The following is a 25602-nucleotide window of genomic DNA, read 5'->3' as shown; positions in this document are numbered from 1 at the left end:
CAATATGTTTACATGGAAATTTAGGAAATTATCTTTAGCTTTGTTAGCTGGCTAACTTAGCAAACTAGCTTCTAGCACGTTTTGACAATACTTACTTTCGTTTACGTCTTCTCTCTGTTCTTTTTGGAACGGGTGCTTCATCGTCAACGAGGTACCTTTTGTAACGTATTGGATCCATATCTATTGCTTTTCTCTAATTGCGTCTTATTTCCTTAACGTTATTTATACTGGCAAGCATTTCTCCACTCTTGCTGATACCGATCGGCCGCTACAGCGTCGCGTGATGACGTCACCCGCATGCGGCCTAGCGCGCTGCGTAGTTGATGACGTCTTCCGCACGCGGCCCAGCGCGCTATCTTAAGTTTCGCGCCGAAAGATAACGGCTGGGGAGTAAAAATGGCGATATCAGCGTTGGAGTTCCGCTACGTCCTACTTGAATGGACTGAGGGTGAGGATAGAGGGGCCCATAGTATTCTGGCCATCGACTGTGTCCGGAATTTTTCGGTTAAAGAATTTCTTGAACGGACTGCAGAAACCGAGAAGCTGGTGGAATGGCGAAAAGGCCGCCAACCCTGGCCGGTGCACCGAGCCAGAATTATTGACGAGGCAAGTATGTTACGTTAACTACACGCTAACTTTAACTGACGTTATGTAGTTACATACCACATTAAATAGTTTTGTAAAACACTTAAAGTAGTGTAAAATGGATCTTACTAGGTAAGATCTTGGAGGCTTTCTGGCTCATGTTAGCTAACGTTACCTAATTTTCTAATGTTAGGGTTGCCAACTGTCCCGAATTTTGGGTCAAATTTATTTGTCCCGTTCGGGACCTCCCATGTCCTGATTAAATAGACTGCTACTGATCTAACCACTGACTGATACAACCGCAACATGACACTTGAGAATTATCACGACACCGCATCATCCAATCACAGCCCACACTCACGCGCATCAGACAATAACCAACTAAATTGAGAATTAATTATTCTTTTGGGACAAATTACAGTTTGATTTGCGAACAGAATCCTCTGCTGTCTGGTCGCTCCCGGTTCGATCCGGGTATTCCGGACTCGCGCTAACGTTTTAATTTCGGCAAATCTGTTTTGGTGAATTCAAACAACGTGATTATTATTCATGAGTCCAACATCCTGCCAACGCAAGAAAACATGAAATCTTGCTGAGGGAAAAGTATGCTATCACTTTCAAATGTAGTGTATAATGTTACAAAAGCTTCCTATTTCAGATAAATGCTATTATTTTGAACTATGGTATGTGACTTTTTTGTGTGACCTTAAAATTCGTTTTGGAATTAAATTGTACATAAATAGGTTAAGCAAAACCAACGTGTTTAATATCTGAGAAGAACATTTTAAACGAAATGACATGTGATACAGTACAAATATTTTGAGTGTCCCGCATTTTCCTGTAAAGAACCACGATTGTCCCGCATTTTTCTTTTCTGAAGTTGGCAACCCTAAATGTTAGTGAAGTCCAATTGGGACTAATGCTAGATTTGGTAACGTTAAACATGATTAGACAAATGTTTGCAGTTCATAATAACATTTAAATTTTATTACACCAGAATTTGAAAAAAAACTCAAAATAAAATTGCGTGAGATCGAGATGATGGAGATCGAGGGCACACAAGGGCAAACAAAACGTCCTCACATCCCAAACTCAAAATACAGTGAGCAGCAGGGGCAGACTGAGAAGGCTTCAAAGAAAAAGGTAACGTTAACTGACTGCACCAAATGGTGCTTTACTTAAAGTTATCTCCCCCTCTCTCTCTTGTTTTTTAATGTGTAAGCATGTGTGTAGGTTTGTAATTGTGTCATCTATGATAATTTCATGTGCTTTGTTGATAAGTATGTGCAAGGTGGTGTAACGTAAGTTAATACGAGTTGGGTTAAATGTCAGTCTGTTTCTCTCTGTCTTAAGGTTGACAATAAAAAGGGAGGGGCTTCCAAATACAAGCACCAGGAGGGTGAGAAGCAGGAGGAGGGTCATGACAGACTTTCAAAGAACAAGGTACTCTCCCATCTGCGCCACTGTCACCGTTAAATTGCTTTTAACAGAAGCTGTTATGACCCCTGTTTCTCCCTCTCCCTCCGAAGGTTGACGTGAAAAAGAGATGTTCTTTTAAATACAACCACGAGGAGGTGGAGGTGGTGGAGGAGGAGGAGGAGGCGGAGGATGAGGCACGTCATGACAGACCTTCAAAGGACAAGGTACACTACCAGTCTACATCCAGTGTTGCAATACAGTAAAAATAAGTAAGACTTTTTAAATAAAGTGCATTACCAGTAGCTGTTACAAGGTATGACACCAGCACAGTTGGCAACTTTCTCTCTCTCTCTCTCTCTCTCTCTCTCTCTCTCTCTCTCTCTCTCTTTCTCTCTCCCTCCCAGCGGGCCAGTGAAGAGGAGGAGGGTATCGGGGATGAAGAGGACATGGTACCACCCTCTAAGAAAAAGGTAGCCTAAATGATGACATCATGTGTGTGGTGTATTACATGCATACATTACATGAAATACAAGATGTGGAAGTTTCATGTTTTAAGGAATAACCACCAAGAGGCCGGACAACTAGTTACATATAGCCAAGTGGAGGGATTTCTGCCCTAGACTTCTTGCCACCTTCCTCTTACACCTCTCGTGAAATCATCCCAGCCAATTAGCTGTTGTTCTTCTCTCTCTCTCTCTCTCTCTCTGTCTCTTTCTCGTAGACAGCTGCCGAATTAAGAAAACACCTGGACGAACAGATGTGGGAGAGAAGGAAACTTGACCAAATGCAAAGAAATTTGCAGGAGTTGAGAAGTGAAGTCCATTCTCTTAAAAATGAAAATGAACGTCTGAAAGACATTATAATCAATCGTAAGTATTCCTAATTTTGAATATTTGAAAATTTAATAGCAGGGTTTTTTCTGGAGATGGATATTGCGGTGGCAGAGAAGTATAAACTTAGAAATTTTATGGGCTGAAACATGTGTTTGTCAAAATAAATGGCTGGTGAGGTAGTGTGGGTGCTCATATAGCCATTGATAAGATTCAAATTAGAATTATATTTATTTGTCTCTTTATGGAGGAATTCGTAGAGGGTTAACAAAAGTCATGGCCTAGAGAACATGCAGTTCATGAGAATAAATGATGCTTCTCTGCCTTCAACGGCTCAAGAAGGCATTTGGCTCCAGAAATTGGAAAGAAAGAAAATTGCGTTCACAACCAGGTTTCCTCTGCAGAGCCTTATCAACGGGCTCCAAATTTGGAGGGTTGTAGCTTGCGTTCACAGCTGCAGGAAATGTCTTTCGAAGAGTAAGGGCACTGAGTTGCTGGGTGCTATTTTGATCTAGTGATTGTAATTATTTTCTATTTATTTTTTTATAACCTCTTTCTAGAAATCCCTCAAATGAAAAGTGACCTCAGCATTATTGCTCAAAAGGTAAGTTCCTCTGGTTTTTAATTGCTTTTAAAATAGTTTCTCAAGCAGAGCTGTAGAGACTTGTGATGTTGGGCTGATTGATAGTGTTAATTATTTGATGTATTTGCACTTTAATTTATTGAAGAGAATAACTATATTTTTCTTCTATGAACCAGACTGAAAGGACTCCTGTGGAGAATCTAGATTCCTCCTCCTCGACTTTTGGAGAAGTGCAACCGGTCAGTAACTCCCTTGCATATTAATGTAATTCCCCTTCACAAATTGTTGAAGAGTTTTACTATGTTTCTTTCTTCTCTTAAGACTCCAGAGAGGACACCGAGCCGAGAGGAGCCCTTTAAAGAGAGTCCCATGGTGACTGAGAGCTTTCGAGAGACACCACAGGTGTGTATAACCCTTTTATACCTAAGATTTTTCTGTACTTATTTTACTTATGGCTCCAACTGAGCTATAGGGATTTTTATGTTGGGATAGAGTTAGTGGTAATATGTAATTTACTTGCCCCATATGCATAAAATTGTTGAAGAGTTTAACAATGTTTTTCTTCTCTAACAAGACTGCAGCAACAGCTGAGACCTCAGCAAAAACACAGGTGAATAACATATTATGTAGTAAGAATGGGTATAAACTGTGTGCTTTGTAGGAGCCAATTAGTGTTATAAGTGACAATCATCCTTTCCTCCTGCCTCCCTTGCTCCTCTCCACCCACTGTCTTTTCTCCTTCCCTACTCTCCATCCAACCTCCTCCTTTCCCCCACCCTGTCCTCCTCCTCCTCTCCTTTAATAACGTTTAGCAACAATGATTAATTTGTTTCATGTCTTTATCATTAATATGCATTACACATCAATCTGCATTTATACATAAAAAAAACCTATTAACTATTGGGAAGCTAAGCATAAGAATCAATATGAAACATGAAAAAGTTTGTTTGTTGCCAATAAATTAATTTTGTGATGTGAAATTATTTTTCAGATTGAAGTTATAAAGGGCTCTGGGGTGTTTTGCCAGGCAGAAGCGTGGAAAGCTGCCCGCCTTGCCACCTCTGCTACTGCCATGGTGCGGAATCTGCTGCTGGGCACCTTTGATTTGGAGACTTTGCTGAAAAGCAACCTGAATGGTACAAAACAACATGTTCCTAATCTCTTCTGTCCTTGAAAAAAAAAAAGACAAAAAGTCAGTCATATTGTGTGGGACAAATTATTTTTCAAAATTATTGTTTGTGTGCGGGCATACCATCGCTTTTTTACCTGCCATTTTGTATTTCCTGGCACCTCAAGAAAACGTGATGTGTATATAAAAAAATATAGTTTTCTTCACCTTCATTTTACCCCCATTTCATAATAATTTTGAAATATTACTTTAAGGTGGGAAGCCAACCAGAGGGGATGGGGAGCAGCTGGTCGCCCTTGACCACATTAAAAAGTCAGCCATTATTGGTGAGTAAATGCATAATGCGTTAAGAAGGGAAAACAAAACTTTTATAAGTTCACTACTTTAACCATAGCCTACTTGTATCAATGTTTATTAGGCATCAATGGAGACTGCATAAGGTAGGGCACCCATTATTGTTACTGTATCTGCTTTGGGCCTATATAATACTAATTCATCGATTGCTCTTTTCTTGATCCTACCTTTCCTCTTCTAAAGCCACTTTTCTGGGGTATTGCACTGTAAGGTGTGTAGTGAAAAAAAAAAAAAAGTGTAGTCCTCTATTTTGTAGAACATATAGTGTTGCAAATAACCTCATGGCACTAATTGTTGTCGTCTGAAGTGTTAATAAATAATCATATTTACCCCTCCTTCACCCTTAATCCCCTCTGTCCTGTGTTTGTGGCTTATTTTGTCTATACCGGTGATTGATTTGCTTGATTTTTGATTTTTTTGTTGTTGCTTCGAGTAAACCTTGCATGGCATCTCGCCGGTGAAATGTGTGTGTGAATGGGTCAATGGGAGGCCATTGTAAAGTATTTTGGGTACTGTTGGGTGCAGAAAAATGCTATAAAAGTGCAGCCCATTGACAACTAGATATGTTTACATTAGAGATGCACCGATTGATCGGCTGGTGACCGGAATTGGCCGATTTTCACGTGATCGGCTGTGATCGGCCGTGACCGGCGACCGGCTGGTCGGTCTGGCAAATGCAGATTTTATGCCGATCAAATGCACTCTGGCGCCGCATGATTAACATCGCGCAACATCACCATCACATGTGCACACAGAACTCACATGTAGGAAACCTCGTGAGTTACGCCCGTTCAGACCGAAAGCGCGTATTTTTTTCGGCGTAAATCAATGAGTGCATTCACAACGGGAGCAGGAGCAGCGCGTGAGCGTCAAGCAGGAGCGTCGCGAGCAGTGAAGCGCGTGTTTCGGCGCCAAGTCTATTTGCTGCACTGCTCACGCTCAATTAAAGGGAAAGCACACTTTTGATGCACAAAATAGCCTAAATAGGATTTCGGAAAAAAAAGTGCCCAAAATGCACAGAATTTGCGTGTTTTAACAAGAACTGGAGTAGGTATGTCAGAAAATTAAACGAAGACTAATATTTATAGAAAATGTACCCATTTAAACTTGTTTTTTATTATTCAGTTTGTACAAGTGATTACAATAGGCCTGTGTGTGTGTGCTTTGAGAAATATCTTTATACTGCAAGGCTATATTTATTTTATTTTTTATTTATATATTATTTTATTACCATTCCCTGTCTTCATACAGACGTTTAGTTTGCTAAATACATATATAAAAAAATTATTGGATATTGAATGTAAAAAGGAAATGGTTCTTCCATAACCCTGCACTAGATGTGTGTGAATTACCCACACCTGGAGTAATTTATAGAGTTATATTTTATAGCGTTTATCTGTTCAAAAAAATATGTACTATGCAAATTGTAAAATGTTCTATTACAGAAAAGATATAAAATAAATATTTGTGTGTGCTGTAAAGTAATTAGAAAAAATGAAATCGGAATCGGCTAAAATCGGTATCGGCAGGTCAAACTCTATGAAAAATCGGAATCGGCCCAGAAAATTGCAATCGGTGCATCTCTAGTTTACACGTGCAAAGTTTCTTACATCAGATTAAAAAATTGAGGGATTGGAAAATCTGAATTAGTTTACATGGAAACAAATAATCTAATCATGACGTGCATAAACATGCACCAAGCCTTATTCGGAAAAATATAATTTTGACATCTGCAGAGCGGCCTTAATTTCCCTAAAACAACTGCAGAAGTTGTACTTAACCTGTATTTTAAGCAAACCAATTTTTTTTGGCGGGGGGGGGGCTTGATGTTTCCAATCAGAATTTCTTTCAGATTTAGCAAAATCCAATCAGAATCTTCCAATTGACGTTTTTACATGACACATTTTTTATTATGATCAGCCCTTTATACAAAATGTGTCCAATCGCAGCTGTACTGTAAGCACTTTGGGTTCCTGATGAAGCACTATATTATTATTATTATTATTATAATTTTTATACTGTCTTATTATTTTTGTCTTCTCTAGAAGCTACAATGAAGAAGTGGCCGGCAGCCACCCGAGGACAGATTGGCACATCTATAAATGCAAAGCTCACGGAGCTAAGAAGATCGACAAGATAATTTTTTATTTTTTTTCTGTTCAGTTTTTTGTCTTATTTTTGTTCTTGTAATATTTGATTGTTCAAGTAAATAAAAGATGTAAATTTCTACATTTTGGGCTTTTATTTATGTTGTCTAGCAGCAATGGATTTTAATAATTTTACTAATATATAGGTGAACATATATGTGCATATATGCGTGCATATATGTACCTATATATGTACACATATATGTACATGTATATACACATATATGTACACATGTATGTACACGTATATGTACATATATATGTACATGTATGTACACGTATATGTACATGTATGCACACGTATATGTACACATATATGTACACGTATATGTACACATGTATGTACACGTATATGTGCACATATATGTGTACGTATATGTACACATATATGTGCATATATGTACATATATGTACATATAATATAGGAAAACGGCCAATTTTATATATGTCACATATATTAAAAACATATATCAAAACCTATATTAAAACATATATGTTTATATAGGTTATTTCCATGTGGGGACCACTGCCCACGTATCGACGAGGACACGAAAGGTTCAGTAGACTTTTTGCTTTAAATGAATGGTTGTTGTCATGGTGTAAAGAACAGAAACTGCTATTTGTTAATAACTGGAATCTTTTCTGGGAGCGTCCTAGGCTGTTTCGCGCTGATGGATTACACCCCAGCAGAATCGGAGCGGAGCTGCTCTCTGACAACATCTCCAGGACACTTCGCTCCATGTGACTAGTAAGACAATTCTCTAATAACTATTATGATGAGTTTTGTTCCACCCGCTTAAATGATAAAAGTACGTGCGCTGTAAAAACTATTAAGACTGTGTCTGTTCCCCGAATAGTGAGGTCAAAATATAATGTAGGATCTAGAAAAAATCTTATCGTAATTAAACCAGAAAAATGTAAAGTAAATGAACAAAAACAATTTTTAAAGTTTGGGCTCATAAATATTAGATCACTCACACCCAAAGCAGTTATTGTAAATGAAATGATCACAGAAAATAGTTTTGATGTACTCTGCTTGACTGAAACCTGGCTAAAACCAAATGATTATTTTGGTCTAAATGAGTCTACTCCACCAAACTACTGTTATAAGCATGAGCCCCGTCAGACTGGTCGTGGCGGAGGTGTTGCAACAATATATAGTGATATTCTCAATGTTACCCAGAAAACAGGATACAGGTTTAACTCTTTTGAAATACTTCTGCTAAATGTTACACTGTCAGACATGCAAAAGAAGTCTAATGTATCTCTTGCTCTGGCTACTGTGTATAGACCACCAGGGCCGTATACAGAATTCCTAAAAGAATTTGCAGATTTCCTCTCAGACCTTCTAGTTACAGTTGATAAGGCGCTAATCATTGGAGATTTTAATATTCACGTTGATAATGCAAATGATACATTAGGACTTGCGTTTACTGACCTAATAAACTCCTTTGGAGTCAAGCAAAATGTCACCGGGCCCACTCATCGTTTTAATCATACACTAGATCTAATTATATCGCATGGAATCGATCTTACTGCTATAGATATTGTACCCCAAAGTGATGATATTACAGACCATTTCCTTGTGTCGTGCATGCTGCGTATAACTGATATTAACTATATGTCTCAGCGTTACCGTCTGGGCAGAACTATTGTTCCAGCCACCAAAGACAGATTCGCAAATAACCTGCCTGATCTATCTCAACTGCTATTTATACCCAAAAATACACATGAATTAGACGACATTACTGACAACATGGGCACTATTTTCTCTAATACATTAGAAGCTGTTGCCCCCATCAAATTGAAAAAGGTTAGAGAAAAACGTACTGTGCCATGGTATAACAGTAATACTCACTCTCTCAAGAAAGTAACTCGTAGTCTTGAACGCAAATGGAGAAAAACTAACTTGGAAGTTTTTAAAATTGCATGGAAAAACAGTACGTCCAGCTATAGACAGGCTCTAAAAACTGCTAGGGCAGAGCATATCCACAAACTCATTGAAAATAACCAAAACAATCCAAGGTTTTTATTTAGCACAGTGGCTAAATTAACAAATTACCAGACGCCACCTGATTCAAATATTCCACCAACGTTAAATAGTAATGACTTTATGAATTTCTTCACTGATAAAATAGATAACATTAGAAATACAATAGCTAATGTAGATTCTACAGCGTCTAACACTTCAGTTTCATCCATCGCACCCAAAGATAAACTGCAGTGCTTTACAAATATAGGACAGGAAGAGCTAAATAAACTTATCACTGTTTCTAAACCAACAACATGTTTATTAGATCCTGTACCCACTAAATTACTAAAAGAGCTGTTACCTGTAGCCGAAGAACCGCTTCTCAATATCATTAACTCGTCGTTATCTTTAGGTCACGTCCCAAAACCATTCAAACTGGCTGTTATCAAGCCTCTTATTAAGAAACCAAAACTAGATCCTAGTGTACTGGCAAATTATAGGCCTATTTCAAATCTTCCATTTATGTCTAAAATATTAGAAAAAGTTGTGTCTGCTCAATTGAGCACCTTCCTGCATAAAAATGATCTGTATGAAGAATTTCAGTCAGGTTTCAGGCCCCACCATAGCACAGAAACTGCACTTGTTAAAATTACAAATGACCTGCTTCTTGCGTCAGATCAAGGCTGCATCTCATTTCTAGTCTTACTTGATCTTAGTGCTGCGTTCGACACCATAGATCATGACATACTCATAGATCGATTACAAAACTATACAGGCATTCAAGGGCAGGCTCTAAGATGGTTTAGATCCTACCTGTCCGATCGCTACCATTTTGTTTACTTAAATGGGGTGTCATCTCATTTATCATCAGTAAAATATGGAGTGCCACAAGGATCCGTCCTAGGTCCCCTTCTATTTTCAATATACATGTTGCCCCTTGGTAATATTATTAGAAAATACGGAATTAGCTTCCACTGTTATGCTGATGATACTCAGCTATATATCTCAACGAGACCAGATGAAACTTCCCAATTATCTAAGCTAACAGAGTGTGTTAAAAATGTAAAAGATTGGATGACAAATAATTTTCTCCAATTAAATTCGGATAAGACAGAGATATTAATTATTGGACCAAAAAACACCACACAGAATCTTGTAGATTACAATCTGCAACTAGACGGATGTACTGTTACTTCCTCTACAGTCAGAAATCTGGGTGTTATATTGGACAGCAATTTGTCTTTTGAAAATCATATTTCCAATGTTACAAAAACTGCATTCTTCCATCTTAGAAACATTGCCAAGCTACGAAACATGTTATCTGTTTCTGATGCAGAAAAGCTAGTTCATGCATTCATGACCTCTAGACTGGACTATTGTAATGCACTTCTAGGTGGTTGTCCTGCTTCGTCAATAAACAAGCTACAGGTAGTCCAAAATGCAGCAGCTAGAGTCCTTACCAGGTCAAGAAAATATGATCATATTACCTCAATTTTACAGTCTCTGCACTGGCTACCTATTAAGTTCCGTATCAGTTACAAATTATCATTACTTACCTATAAGGCCCTAAATGGTTTAGCTCCTGCGTACCTAACTAGCCTTCTACCACGCTACAACCCATCACGCACACTAAGGTCACAAAACGCTGGACTTTTGGTAGTTCCTAGGATAGCAAAGTCCACTAAAGGAGGTAGAGCTTTTTCACATTTGGCTCCCAAACTCTGGAATAGCCTTCCTGATAATGTTCGGGGTTCAGACACACTCTCTCTGTTTAAATCTAGATTAAAAACGCATCTCTTTTGCCAAGCATTCGAATAATGTATCTCTTAAATTGTGAGTGTAGTTGCATCTGCATTTTTATTCTTTAGCTTGGGTTAAACTAATTTTACTTTGTTGGATCAGCAGCTATGCTAATGATGTCTCTATTTTGTTTCTATGTTTTGCCGAACTAGGATTTACACAAGCTCCAGTCTGGATCCAGAACACCCGAGAAGAGATGATGCTGACCCTCAGAGGACCCCAGATGATGCTAACCTTGAATCAACAAACAGAACTAACAATTATTGCTACATGTGTGACTGCATCATATACTTACTATTAATTAATAATATTGATAGTTCATCATCTAGCTGACTACGTCTTGTATTATTATTATTAATTTTATTTTTCTAAAATCCTGTCAAATGTGCACAAACTACTAGCTACTACTAAATATTGTAGAAACATAATTTTCTGTAAAGTTGCTTTGTAACGATTTGTATTGTAAAAAGCGCTATACAAATAAACTTGAATTGAATTGAATTGAATAAAGTTTCGTTCATTTTTATTGAAGAAAATGTAATTCCATACATAACTAGCATTTCCAAAGTGTATATTGTTTATGTGCTCTCAAATTAACTAAATGATAAACTACATTATTAACATTATTGTGATGGTCACTGATACTAGTAGTACAGTAGAACATTTAGATGTTTGAATGAAACTTCATAATGTTCACTTGATTATACAATTGGTCTGGAATTATAGTTTGGAAAAAGTCTAACTAGTAAAATGTGTACATGTCATGTGAAAACTAATACAAGTAAATAAAAAAAGACTTACTCATGTTTATGATCTCTGCTGGATAATGCGCTTCATTCTTTTTTTCTGAGGGAATCCAAAACTCAAATCCTAAGGTAATCCTCAGCACATCTTCTTGGGGTGAATTATGCCTTATTCCTCTCAGCGTGAAGCGATGAGTAAAATAAAAAAGCGAACAGTCTCGCTGCTTTGTTTTCTGTGGTATGGGCGTATACATGCCGCGTACATCACGTGAAATATTAAAATATCAAATATCAATACCGCGTTCAGAGCATGGGCGTGGTCGCATTAGATATAATGAAGGGAGATGTGAAAGAAAGACATCGTGTTGTTTTCATATGGATTACTTTGTCACAGAATATTTGTTTTCGGTAGCACTTGCTTAGTTTTAAAGTAGACATGTCAAGCTTTCTATAGATATGTCTCTCATGTCTCTTCGTTGAGTACAGTTAATTTTAAAGAAACGTTACTAAATGATCACCGCAGACCAAGGCTGCAGACAGCGCACCTTTTTTGTTTTCTTTATTTTCTAAAGGCACAGTTTTCTTGTTACTTTGTGTTTATACAAATAAAAGTAGACCCTTTACAGTGTCACATCATCAACTGGTGAATTTAAATCTGCTTTCATGCTTTGGCTGGTGTGGAGCCAGATTGGATGCGCTGAGCGCTTGTCATATTATCATAGATATTACACTAATACGGACAATATAAAAGTGTTTAAACTACGAAATAGATTTACTTGGACATTATCAGAATCAGAGCATCAGATATTTCATACTATAGTGAGCATGTTTGTGAATATTTAGAAGAAAAGAAACAAGAAAAAATAAATAAAAGTGATCCATTTATCATACAGATCTGTTGTGGCTGCATTGTGTCACATGACAAGCATGACGCGTCACCATGGAAACAAAAAGGCGATACATTCTAAAATAACGGTCGCTTAAAAAAAAGGAAAGGCAAGTTTATTTTGTACACAATGGTAATTCAAAGTGTTTTACATGAAAGTAAAATAATCATGAAGAAAAATAATAACAAAAAATAAAACAAGCAATTTTAAAACTTTGGAAATTATTTAAAAATTGACTTATTTAAAATGAATTTAAAACAGTTAAAAATGTAAAATGATTTTACATAAAATACAGTCAATACATTGTATTGTGCAGAGCAATCAGTTTAGACATCGCACAATTCAATAAATGCACAGCTAAATAGATGGGTTTTGAGTCTAGATTTAAATGTGACTAATGTTTTAGTACATCTGATCTCTTCTGGAAGCTGATTCCAACTGTGGGCAGCATAGTAACTAAAGGCGGACTCTCCTTGTTTTGTGTGAACCCTTGGTATTTCTAACCAACTCGATCCTAATGATCTGAGTGTTCTGTTAGGTTTATATTCAGTGAACATATCTGCAATATATTTTGGTCCTAGGTCATTGAGTGATTTATAAACAAGTAAAATACTTTAAAATCAATCCTAAATGTAACTGGAAGCCAGCGTAAGGACCTGGCAGCAGCATTTTGCATTTTGGATGAGCTGCAGCTGTCTAATGGTCTTCTTGTGAAGGCTGCTGAGGAGACCATTACAATAGTCAACCCTGCTGGTGATAAAGGCATGAACAAGTTTCTCAAGTCTTGACTGGAAACAAAACCTCTTAATTCTTTAAAAATGTTTTTTAGATGATAGTATGCTGATTTAGTTACTGCTTTGACATGACTACTGAAATTAAGGTCTGTCTCCAGAATCACACCAAGATTCCTGACTTGATTTTTAGTTGTTTGACACCATGAGTCAAGGTATGCATTCACCTTGAAAACTTCATCTTTGTTTCCAAATGCAATAACTTCAGGCTATAGTCATTTGGAGATAAGGCTAGGTAAATCTTTGTATCATCAGCATAGCTGTGATAGGCATTTTGGTTCTTTCTCATTATTTGACTTAGTGGGAGCATATACAGGCTAAACAGGAGCGATGTAAGAATTGAGCCTTGTGGGTCTCCGTATGTCATGGACGTCCACTTAGACGTATGCTCTCCTATACTCACATAATAGCCTCTGTCTTCTAAGTATGACCTGAACCATTTGAGTACTGTCCCAGAAAGCCCGACCCAGTATTCCAGTCTCTCTAGTAGTATGTTATGATTGACAGTGTCAAACGCAGCACTGAGATCTAGCAATATCAGCACTGATATTTTGGCAGAGTCAGAATTTAAGCGAATATCATTTATTATCTTAATGAGTGCTGTCTCTGTGCTGTGATGCAGTCGGAAACCAGATTGAAAGTTGTCCAGGTATCCATTTGAGTTTAAGTATTTGTTCAGCTGATTAAAAACTTTTCATTTTCTATAATTTTGCCTATAAAAGGAAGATTAGATATTGGTCTATAATTGCTCAAAATGCTGTTATCAAGATTGCTCTTTTTCAGGAGGGACTTAACAACTGCAATTTTCAGGGAGTTTGGAAATGTCCCAGAAAGAAGTGAGGCATTCACCACTTCTAAAACATCTGCTTCTAAACAGTTAAGCACACTTTTGAAAAGATGTGGGAAGTGTGTCAAGATAGCAGGTTGATAGCACTATTTTTTAAAAAAATTTGCTATATATTGCTTCAAAAATAGACATAGTATCTTTTTAATATTGGGGCCAAATCTGTCTGACCTCTGCATTGCTTGAGGATGTGCAAATCGCCTTCCTGACATTGATGATCTTCTCAGAAAAGAAGGAAACAAACTCATTGCATTTGCTGTCTGAGATCATTTCACTGGGAATCTGACTTGGGGGGTTTGTCAGTCTCTCAACAGTGGCAAAAAGAGTATGTGTGTTGCTTAAGTTACTGTTTATAAGGTTTGAGAAGAAATTCTGTCTAGCTGTGGCTAGTTTCACATTAAAAGCATGAAGGCTGTCTTTATAGATGCTATAGTGAATTTCAAGTTTCGTCTTCCGCCACATCCGCTCAGCTTTTCTGCATTGTCTTTTCATAGTTTGAACTGCTGTTGATCTTCTCCTAACTGATTTCTGTCTGTATGTTTTCTTACTGACTATTATTGAAGCAATATCATCAATAACATTCTTAACTTTTGAGTTAAAGGAATCAAGGGAAATGTCAACAGAGTCTGCAGAAATGCTTGGTGTTAAAGATATAGCCTCCATAAACAGCACACTAGTGTTCTCGTTAATGCATCTCCATCTGACAGAGACAGATCTAGATTCAGTGGTAGCAGAGATCAATATATCAAAGAGAATACAGATGTGATCCGATAGGGCAACATCATTAATAATAATGAATGAAATGTTTAGACCCCTACTGATGATTAAATCTAGAGTGTGTCCACCTTTGTGTGTGGGTCCATGCACATGCTGAAACAGGTCAAATGTGTTTAGAACCATTATCATTTCTTTTGTAGTTTTGTTTTCTGCATTATCTATGTGAATATTAAAATCCCCTGCAATAGCAAAACAGTCAAACTCTGAGGAAATCATTGATAACATTTCTGTGACCTCTTCAACAAAGACTGGAGAGTATTTTGGAGGCCTGTAAATAATGATACACAGAATGCTTGGAGCACTTTTCAGCACAATCCCTAGATATTCAAAAGACAAGTACTGACCAAATGACACTTGCTTGCATTGATAGACATCTTTAAATAGTGCAGCTACACTCCTAACAGTCCTGTAGACACTCATGAAAGTAAAGTTAGGAGGGGCTGCTTCATTGAGTACTGTTGCACAACAGCTGTCTTCTAGCCATGTTTCGTTTAGAAACATAAAATCTAGATTTTTATGTGGTTATGAAGTCATTGATTAGAAATGAATTATTTTTTAGTGAGTGAATGTTTAAAAATGCTAACTTGATGGCAGTGCTTTGTGTCTTTATATCAATCTTAGTTTGATGCATAATAGGCCGCAGATTAGATGAGTTTGACCTTCGGCTTGAAAAGGCCTTAGACTTTCTATTACGTGATAAATCTGAAATAGAGAAAGCTACAGGCATACTGGTTCCCGCTTGTTCTGTAAACATTTGTGTATGTTGCTGCTATTATAGCTATTATAGACCCGACACATATCACTGAGAGCTGAAAAAGACACGCTGGGGGCTCAGAATATTATAAACTCTTGTGCAAAAGGGTTAATTTTGGGCCCTAGCTAAGATGCTAAGGGGTCTGCACACGGCTGCTAGATAGTGCTGCTAGCTTGTTCAGTGAGAAACTATATTTAGAAATGCAGCAATTTTGTAGTTTGTTTAGTACCGTATTTTTCGTACTATAAGTCGCACCTGAGTATAAGTCGCATCAGTCCAAAAATACATCATGAAGAGGAAAAAAACATATATGTTGCACTGGAATATAAGTCGCATTTATTTAGAACCAAGAGAAAACATTACCGTCTACAGCCACCAGAGGGCGCTCTATGTCTTCAGTGTAGACCACAGGAGAACTGAGCAGCATAGTGCGCCCTCGCGCGGCGGTAGACGGTAATGTTTTCTATTGGTTCATTTCTCTTGGTTCATGTCAAATTAATTTTGATAAATAAGTCGCACCTGACTATAAGTCGCAGGACCAGCCAAACTATGAAAAAAGTGCGATTTATAGTCCAGAAAATACGGTAATTGTTTCAGGCCATTTCAATCTTACAATCCACATCTACAAACATCTGCATAAATATGAAAAAAAAATGCCTGAAAATTTTGTTTTTGTCTCTATTTCTGGAATTCCATTGAGAGCATATGCAACATTTGTTGACAAAATTAAACAGCCTAAATGGTAGCATGTGTTAATTATTTTATGATAAACCATTTACCTCAGTATCTCCAGCTGACAATTTGGACTCTTCAGTCCATCAGAAAGAAACTTCACTCCAGAATCCTGCAGGTCATTGTTACTCAGGTCCAGCTCTCTCAGGACAGAGTGTGAGCATTGTAGAGCTAATGACAAACTCTCACAAGACTGAGCAGTGAGGCTACAGATGGAAAATCTAAACAAGAAGAACACAGTAATTACATAAAAGATAAATCTTAACAGTGTGATTTTTTTTTTAGTAATGAATTATTTTGCATCGTTTTTTTTTTAAGTATTTCAAATTCAAACCTCAATATCTTCAGCTTAGAGTATGGACTCTTCAATCCTTCAGAAAGCAACTTCACTCCTGAATCCCGCAGGTCATTGTTATTCAGGTACAGCACATTTAAATGGGAATTTGAGGATTGTAGAACTGAAGACAAATTCTCACAGGATGAAGCAGTGAGATTACATCCACATAGCCTGTGTAAAGAACAAAACAAACATCTATATTAATGTGAATGTATGATTTTATATAGTTTATAATCTGCAGTGCATGTTTGTGCTAAATACAGTGCAATAAGACTTTATTGGTAACATTTTATAATAATTATACAATAACATAGCACTTATAATTCATTTTAAACTATTGTAGTTCATTAGTAGTTTAGTTAATACTTGATTCATTAGTTAATAAACTTAAGTTAATACATTAATAGACTATGTACAAATAGTGAGTTCATCATTGTCACTGTAATTAACCTTCTAAGTGCCAAAGTCACAAAATTGCGACAAGACGTCATACTTAATAAAATAGACTGTAGTTCCTATTATGGTGTAATATCTCATTTTTATTCTGTACCACTACATAACAGACATGTAGTACTTCGATTCTAGGCCAACATTACGTCATGTTCCTATTCAAAGTGTTTGAGGAAATAGCAGAGCATGTCAGCTATCATGTCATTGATGCAAAAGCAGTTCAGTTCATACCGTGCGAGTAAATGGTGTGATTTGTGAGAAAAATTGCCAAATGGCTAATAAAAACTTCTACCATAAGGTTGAGTTGCAAATGTTATTCGCTGATTCTGCCTCTGAAGGGGAATATTTGCCTTTTGGAAAAGATGGTCGGTCGTTAAATATTTGCGCTTCCCCCCAGACATCTTTGCAGTGTAGTGTGCACGAAGCACAAAAACAAATTATCATTTTGACCCTCTGCCCAACGGGGATGTGGGTGGCAGGGGAGAACATGGTCATAGTGTCAATAGGAGAGTTTTTGATAACCACGCACTCTCTAAGGACAGCCGGCAGATATAGTACAGCAGCAGTCAGTGTGGAGTAGGTGCGCTCTGCGCTGTGCCATGCAATGAGAGGTTGGTACCATACTCTCAAGAACTAGCAATCTCAGGATGTTCTGTTCTTGGCATACAAAGTTAAATCTTTTTTATTTTTCTTATTTTTCTTACTTAAATTATTCTTATTGTATTTTTCTTGTGCTCAAATAAATCACTTATATGATGTCTAAGTTTCTGCCTAGTGTTTTATAATTGAAAAAACTATGCAGTGGCATGTTTAATGACTAAAATAGTTTGTAGAAGCCTTAAATACAGTTCTTATATGTGGGGGGTGGGGGACTAGACATAGTCACAGAAAAATATTGGCAGGAATCTCATTTTTCATGGTATCTTCAGATTTGAAATAGAAACGATGAGACATGTGACTTTCATCCCATTACTTCTTCTAGATTGTTCCAGGACTGATTTCATGTATTTTTATATCAAATAAAAAAAAATTCAGTGTGGTAAAAAATTTTTCAAGGCACTTCAGTGTTTATAACTTTTAATATTTTTGAGCATTATCAAATCTGGTTGTTAAAAAGTAAAGCCCTGTATCACGGAGTCAGAGACGTTCGGATCCATATGCAGTAGTTTATTAAAGAATGGTCAGACAGGCAGAAATCAGGAACAGCATCAGGTGTGTCAAGGGATATCCAGAAACAGCAACAATACCAGGCAGAGGTCGGGGCGGGTGGCAGAGAATCACAGGCAGTATAAACAATCCAAAGTCAGACACGGGAGGAACAAACACAAGGAGAAACGCTCGGAATTGACAGACTGGGCTAGAACAAGACCTCGTCCTAATTGAGAGTCCAAACACAGTATATATAGGGGATCGGTAATGGGGAACACCTGGTGGTGATTAGCTCTAAGCATGGGATTATGGGAATTGGATTTGGAAATGGGTCCTGAGTGAGTCCTGAGTGGAGTGCCCTCTACTGAAGTTGGGGCTAATGATCGTGACATACTCTAAACAATCTAGGAGGGCAGTGGAGCAGAGGCGGAACAGGGGGAGGGATGGAAGGCCAGGTCCATGTGGAAGTGGAGTGGCCGGGGACCGGGCCAGAGCTGGCAGAGCTGGAGCCCTTCCTGGGCCTAACATGGGGAACTGGAGCCCTTCCTGGGCCTAACATGGATAACAGGAGTCCTTCCTGGGCCTAACATGGGGAACAGGAGCCCTTCCTGGGCCTAACATGGAGAACAGGGGCCCGCCGTGGGCTTAACTCGGGAACAGGGGCCCGCAGTGGGCTTAACTCGGGAGCAGTCGCCGCCACCTCTGGAGATGATCAACAGTCTCCTTGACAGCAACACAACAGGCTGAGAGAACATTGCTGGGTGCAACAGACAGGATGTGACGAGGCTCTGGAAGTTCAGCTGAGATGTGACGAGGCTCTGGATGGTCTGTTGTTGTATGATGAAGCTCTGGAAGATCTGTTGAGACGTGATGAAGTTCTGGAAAATCGAAAACAAACAAGGTGCGCTGTTTGCAGCCTTTGTCTGTGGTGATCTTCATTTGGAAATGCATCATTAAATGAACTGTAACTCAGTGAATACTCAACGAAGAGACATGAGAGATATATCTATAGAAAGCTTGACATGTCTACTTTTAAACTAAACAAGTGCTACCGAACAAATATTCTGTGATAAAGTAATCCATATGAAATCAACGCGATGTCCAGTCTTTCACGTCTCCCTTCATTAAGACATAATTCACCCCAAAAAGATGTGATGAGGATTACCTCAAGGTTTGAGATTTCCTCAGGAAAAAGGAATGAAGCGCTTTATTCAGCAGAGATCATAAACATGAGTAAGTCTTTTTTTTATATACTTGTATTAGGTTTCACATAATGTGTAAACATTTTACTAGTTAGACTTTTTCCAAACTATAATTCCTGACTAAGTGCATAATCAAGTGAAACATTTATGAAGTTTTAATAAAAATATACTCTTTACCATACAAAGCTTGATATAAATAATATAACTGTAACAAATGTAACAAACAATGCTGTTCTTTCAATTTACCAAAAAAAAAACCTGAAAAAATATTCTCAGCTCTTTTCCACATAAATAATAATAATAATAATAATAATTTGTAGCGGATATGCAGGTCATCGATTCATGGGTTCTGAACTAATGAATCACGGTTCGTTGAATCTAAAACTATGCAAACCCCAAAGTTTGTAGATTTTGAATCCAAGCATATAAACCCAACTCTTTATAAGCTAAATGCCTGGCCTGGCGCCAGCCTGGCTGGATTTAAATTATTACCGACACTGGACGAGACATTCCAAAGTCACGTGAGCAGCCTCAAAGGAGAAACGACCACATTCCTAAAACACACACACACCCACAAATGTTTTATCTTACACTCAGCATGTATGTCATTATTAAGATGTATTTGATAGGCATTGCAGTGTTAGCCTGTTGTGCGATGGTTATGATTTTCTGATTTGTAACTTCTGATTTGGAAATGTTCATCCTCATTAATGTTCCCTCATAAATAGAGCCCTGTTGGTAACCCTTCCCTTTCCCCAAATCATAAAAACTTTACGACCTCATCTGGGAGAAACAGGGAAGCCAGCTCTCGCTGGGATTTTTATAAGGAAAGAAAAAAAGTACCTTTTAAAGGTATTGAATGTATCTCTTTTTGTGCTTAGATGTCTCCCCATATCAAATTGGAGTATCTGCAATTTTATCATGTGTTAATCAAATTTTAAATGTGTGTAGTTCTACATAGAAATGTAACTTTGTGTTCTGTATACTTTTATCTGTCGTGTTTGGTATCTACTTAACCGTTTTGCTTTGAATCAAACATTCATAAATAGGAAACTACAGTAAAATGTATTATTCTGGAATTACCAACTTGCTGGAATAAAACTGCTGAACTCGACTGTACCATAACTCACTCGAAGTGGGTGTTTCCCCAGAGACAAAGGAACTTTTTCCCGCTTCAGATCGCGGACGTTCATTGGTTGTTCACGCGAACAGAGGCGTGAACCAGTCGAGCTATAAAGGACTGACCCAGGAAGTTCCTTCCTCTCTTAGCTCTCTCTTACATCTTACTCTGACTCTTACTCTCATGGCTCCTTTGAGAGCTTTTATCTCTGTGTTTTCGTTTCTTTTCATTACTAAGTTTATTCACCTATTCGACTCTCCACACGAGGAAGACGAAATCTGAAACATTGCTTTCTTTGAACCTACAAAACTTCGCGCGAGTCCGCTCGCCCCGGAAAACACGAGAGAACACGCCCAGACCGACGCACGCTGCATGCACGCTCGTCTTTCGCATACACAAAGAGAACCAAATGGAGAAGGACTCTGAATCACTTCTTTAAAACTTTGCGCGAGTCTGCTCGCCCCGGAAGACACGGAAGAACATGCCCAATCACAAAGAGACCACATGCAAGTATCATTCTCTATGGAGATTTAAATGCTGCTTAAAGTTTGTCTATGATTTGATTCTTGTTGTCTTTCAAGGGTTTCTGTCTGTGAGTTTGCATAACTGAGCGCGTGATTCTGTGATCAAGCCTATTCTCTCATTCATCCTCTCTCACTCATTCTCTCGCTCTCTCTCTCTCTCTCTCTCCCTCTCCCTCATTTGGATTCCGTTATGTCTTGTACAAAGTTTACTGTCTATATTGTCGTACGCATATTTACTCTGTATAAATCGTAGTTTGATGTATTATTAGTTCAATTATTAAATTCCATATACTCCAGATTGTCTGTCTAAGTTGCTCATGTTACAAAGTCAATGAAATGTCGATCTTAGCTACAAAGCTTATTTGTTACTTTTAAGTAATCTAAATTTTATAAGGACAGGAGAATGGTTTCATGGCCAGAAACTATTTGTCCTGGAATTATAAGAAGTGATAGCGTTACTGAGAGTTAATAAGTTAATCTTACGGCCGTTTGCTGGACGAACCACGTTTGATTTACATTAATTTCTAGTAAAAGATATCACAATAATTGATATGAAGAATAGAATATTGAAATATTAATGAGTAAATTACAGTGCCTTGTGATGAGTTATTAATATATACAATTGACCTATTTTTCATCTTCAATAATTTTAATGCAACTGTAATATGATATTTATATATTAATCATATTCCTGATTAATTATTCAAATTCCCTATATATCATTTGAGTTAATTATTATGTACAACCCAGTGCGGCTACAAATAATAATAATATATTTTTTTGTAGAAAATCAGATTGTTAAAATTATTTCTGAAGGATTGTGTGACTGGAGTAATGATTAAAAAAATTCAGCTTTGAAAGTCAGCTTTGATTGTAAATAATAAACTGCACTTGCAAGTGCATATTAAATTATTTTGTGGGATAACTAAATGTATTATAAATAAACTACAAACAAAATTATATACATTTATTTTGTCCTCAGATTCTTTCTTGTAACTCTTTCCTCTCAGTCACAAACCTGACTGAAAAGCTCATTATGCAGCTCATTATGCGGGTCTTTGTCTTCTCAGGTGTAAATCACAATATAATGCATGATAGTTCACGCCCTCTCACATAGACCCTTTCTACAGAAAAAGTGTCTTAGAAAATATAAATCAATATATTGTTTTCTGTGAGTGAGCGAACAAGATGATTTTAACATAATGTAGAAAGAAAAATTATAGGCTACAAGCTCAAGTTCTCAAAAGTCCTGGGAACCAATGTTCTGTAAGTGTTTTATGGCCTTATTCAAGTGATTTACAATTTGTAGTTTTTCACTAACCACGCATAAAATTTTTTTTCTCAAAAACACAATCATGTACATACATGCACATATTATTATGGCCCAGTATGTGCGGAATACAGTGATATTAGACTTTTGCCATTTAGATGTTTATAAGCAACTGAAATAAGCAGAAATTTTAGGGCATGACAAAACTTCTCCAGGTCCCAAAATTACCCTTAGATCTCAGAGGGTTAACCCTCTGGAGACGACAAACTTGTCGCATTTGTGGGATCTTCTCCTGATAACACAAAAAATAACTTAAATTACACTTTCAGTTTTGATTGTACAGATAATAGCAATACATCAATCAAATCTGTAAAGGGTCTACTTTTATTTGTATACACATAATAACAAAAAAAAACATTTACAAAACAAAGAGAACAAACGGTGCGCTGTCTTCCGCCTTGGTCTGCGGTTATCTTCATTTAGAAATGAGTCATTAAAATGAACTGTAACTCAGCAAATACTCAGAGACATGAGAGATATACCTATAGAAAGCTTGACATGTCTACTTTTAAGTACTACGCAAGTCTTACAGAAAACAAATATTCTGTGATAAAGTAATCCATATGAAAACAATGCGATGTTCCATCTTTCACATTAGGGCTGTCACTTTTGTGAAAAAATCATTTTCGATTTTTAAGACATAAGTGTCCATTGAATCGATTGTAAAATAGATTTTCCATGTCTAAAAAATAAAAAAAAGGTTTCCTTTTTCAATGTCAAATAATGGACGAACGTAAAGAGAGCGCTGGAAACACACAAGTCAGCAATATTTTTTATTTATTGGCATGAAGTTTCGTGGAGAATAACAAACAACAACAGGAGTGCAACATTCTCGAAAAAATATATATGCAGAGGGGACCGCTGCCATAACAAAAGAAAAACATAACTGCAGGCTTCAACCCGGCTGCATTTATGATTTAGGCAATTTAAAAATCTCCAAGATTATTTAAAATAATGATTCTATCCATTTCAAAAAACTGTTCAAAAAATGAAACTTTAAATGGACTTGAGAACAGGCCATGTGTGTTTTTTTATTGAACGTAACCGACACTAGGCAGGCATATTGTAATGCGCAAAAAGACGCAAAATAAGGCCATTACAAATTTATTGGACAGGAAAACAAGTCGATCAACATTTTCGGGGTCCAGAGCAGGGCTTTTTTATTCACTATATGTCCAGCTGTTGAGAAGACGCGCTTCGACCGCACTGATGTCCCAGGGACACTCAGGTACAGCTGCACAAGGTGGGGGTATTACTGCCAATTTTCCACCACAAAAGCGGTCGCTGTCAGCTTGCAATGGTCCTTTTCATAACTCGTCTACTGCGCCGCGAGACCTCCGGACGCGCGTAAACGCGTCTTTACATTGACTAACACTGAAATCATTCGCGCCAGACGCTCTGTTCGCGTTTAGTGTGAACGCAGCATAAGAGGTCGCTTTCGACGTCACTGGGTCTTATAGGAGCGTAAAATTGTTGGTATTTTCTGTCTAGCTCTCGGAAGGCATACTGCACTTTCGGATTTCTTTATTTTCTTTTTCTGCTTGTTTGTGAGTTTTGTTACATCTATATTTTTTAATTGTTTAATTATTTTAAAATTAATAGTGTACATATTTGCTTAAAATCGATTCCCTATTTTCATTTTCGAAAACTTTTTTGGTTGGCCTGATCGATTGTGCAATCGATTTTCGAATTAAACTAAACTAAAAGTGACAGCCCTATTTCACATATCCCTTGATATATATGCCCATGCACTGAGCGCTTTTGGTATTATAATAGACAACTTGAAGCTTGCTGCGTGTAAACGCCCATACCACAGAAAAAAAAGCAGCGAGACTGTTCTTAAAATTTTACTGTTCACTTCATGCTGAGAGGAATAAGACATAATTCACCCCAAGAAGACACACTGAGGATTACCTCAGGGTTTGAGTTTTGGATTACCTCAGAAAAAAGAATGAAGCAGCTTGATCTAGCAGAGATCATAAACATGAGTAAGTCTTTTTTTTATTAATCTACTTGTATTAGTTTTCGCATAACATGTTCATGTTTTACTAGTTAAATTTTTTCCAAACTAAATCTATAATCAAGTGAAAAATTATGAATTTTTATTCACATCATCTAAAAGTTTCAAGATGTCAGGATGTTTTCGTTTGTTTATTTGTTTTTTAATGTCAGTAAGAATGATTAGACAAAACTTTACTGTGATGGGCTATTCTCTGTTCATGAATATAACCATATAATATACATATTGTGTTTATAACTATATATATTGTATAGGCCTACATATAAAACATGCTTGTGTTTATGAATGTAACTAAAGCTTTTGTTCATGAATATATTCTCTGGTGTAAATATTTTGAATGTGCGATTTTCTGAGATATAAATGTATCAAGTAAGCTTTAAATATCACTGATAATAAATGTGCTATGTGGTAATTGTGTTCTTTTTTCTCCTATAAATTTCTACTAGTATCAGTAACCATCACAATAATGTTAAAAGTGTAACTTATTTGAGAGCACATAAACAATATACACTTTTGGAAATACTAGGTATGTGATGTTAATTTATATATTTCAACATGATATTTCAACAACATGGTATTCTACCAGTCAATGCCAATTTGCTAAAGCAGTAATATTGTGAAATATTTGTACTTTTTAAAATAACTGCTTTCTATTTTAATATATTTTAAAATTAAATTAATTCGTGTGATCAAAGCTCAATTTTCAGCATGATTAACTCCAGTCTTACTCCAAATGTAACAATATACACTATACCATTCAAAAGCTTGGAGTCAGTATATATAGAAACTGTTATTTAGCACACATGTGATGATAAATACAATAATCATGTTACAAACTATGCTGTTCTTTCAATTCATCAAAAAAAAATGAAAAAAATATTCTCACCTCTTTTCAACATTAATAATAATAATAATAATAAATGTTTTAGTAGCAAATCAGAATATTAGAATGATTTCTAAAGGATCATGTGACCGGAGTATTGATGTTAATAATTCAGCTTTGAAAGTCAGCTTTGATTGTTCCTAATAAACTGTTTAACAGCACTTGCAAGTTATTTTGGGGGATAATTAAATATATTCTAAATAAACTACAAACATGAAAATATATACATTTATTTTGTCC

General features: G+C 36.9%; 1 protein-coding gene and 1 long non-coding RNA gene across 2 annotated transcripts in view; one reads left to right on the top strand and one right to left on the bottom strand.

Moving 5' to 3' along the window:
* LOC132099259 (NACHT, LRR and PYD domains-containing protein 3-like) overlaps nucleotides 1-25602 on the bottom strand; it is a 117930-nt gene that overhangs the window by 76689 nt on the left and 15639 nt on the right. Inside the window, exon 5 of the mRNA XM_059505696.1 lies at nucleotides 16395-16568. Within this exon, the coding sequence (XP_059361679.1) occupies nucleotides 16395-16568 (174 nt within the window). The remainder of the gene's footprint in view (nucleotides 1-16394; nucleotides 16569-25602) is intronic.
* LOC132099168 (uncharacterized) lies at nucleotides 7580-11329 on the top strand. The gene is made up of 2 exons (XR_009423040.1): nucleotides 7580-7795; nucleotides 10972-11329. It is a non-coding gene; the product is annotated as an uncharacterized LOC132099168 (long non-coding RNA).

The sequence above is a fragment of the Carassius carassius genome, chromosome 22 (assembly GCF_963082965.1).
Source record: "Carassius carassius chromosome 22, fCarCar2.1, whole genome shotgun sequence".
Lineage (NCBI taxonomy): Eukaryota > Metazoa > Chordata > Actinopteri > Cypriniformes > Cyprinidae > Carassius > Carassius carassius.
The sequence above is the reverse complement of the archived record's forward strand: the minus strand, read 5'-3'. Positions and strand labels throughout refer to the sequence as shown.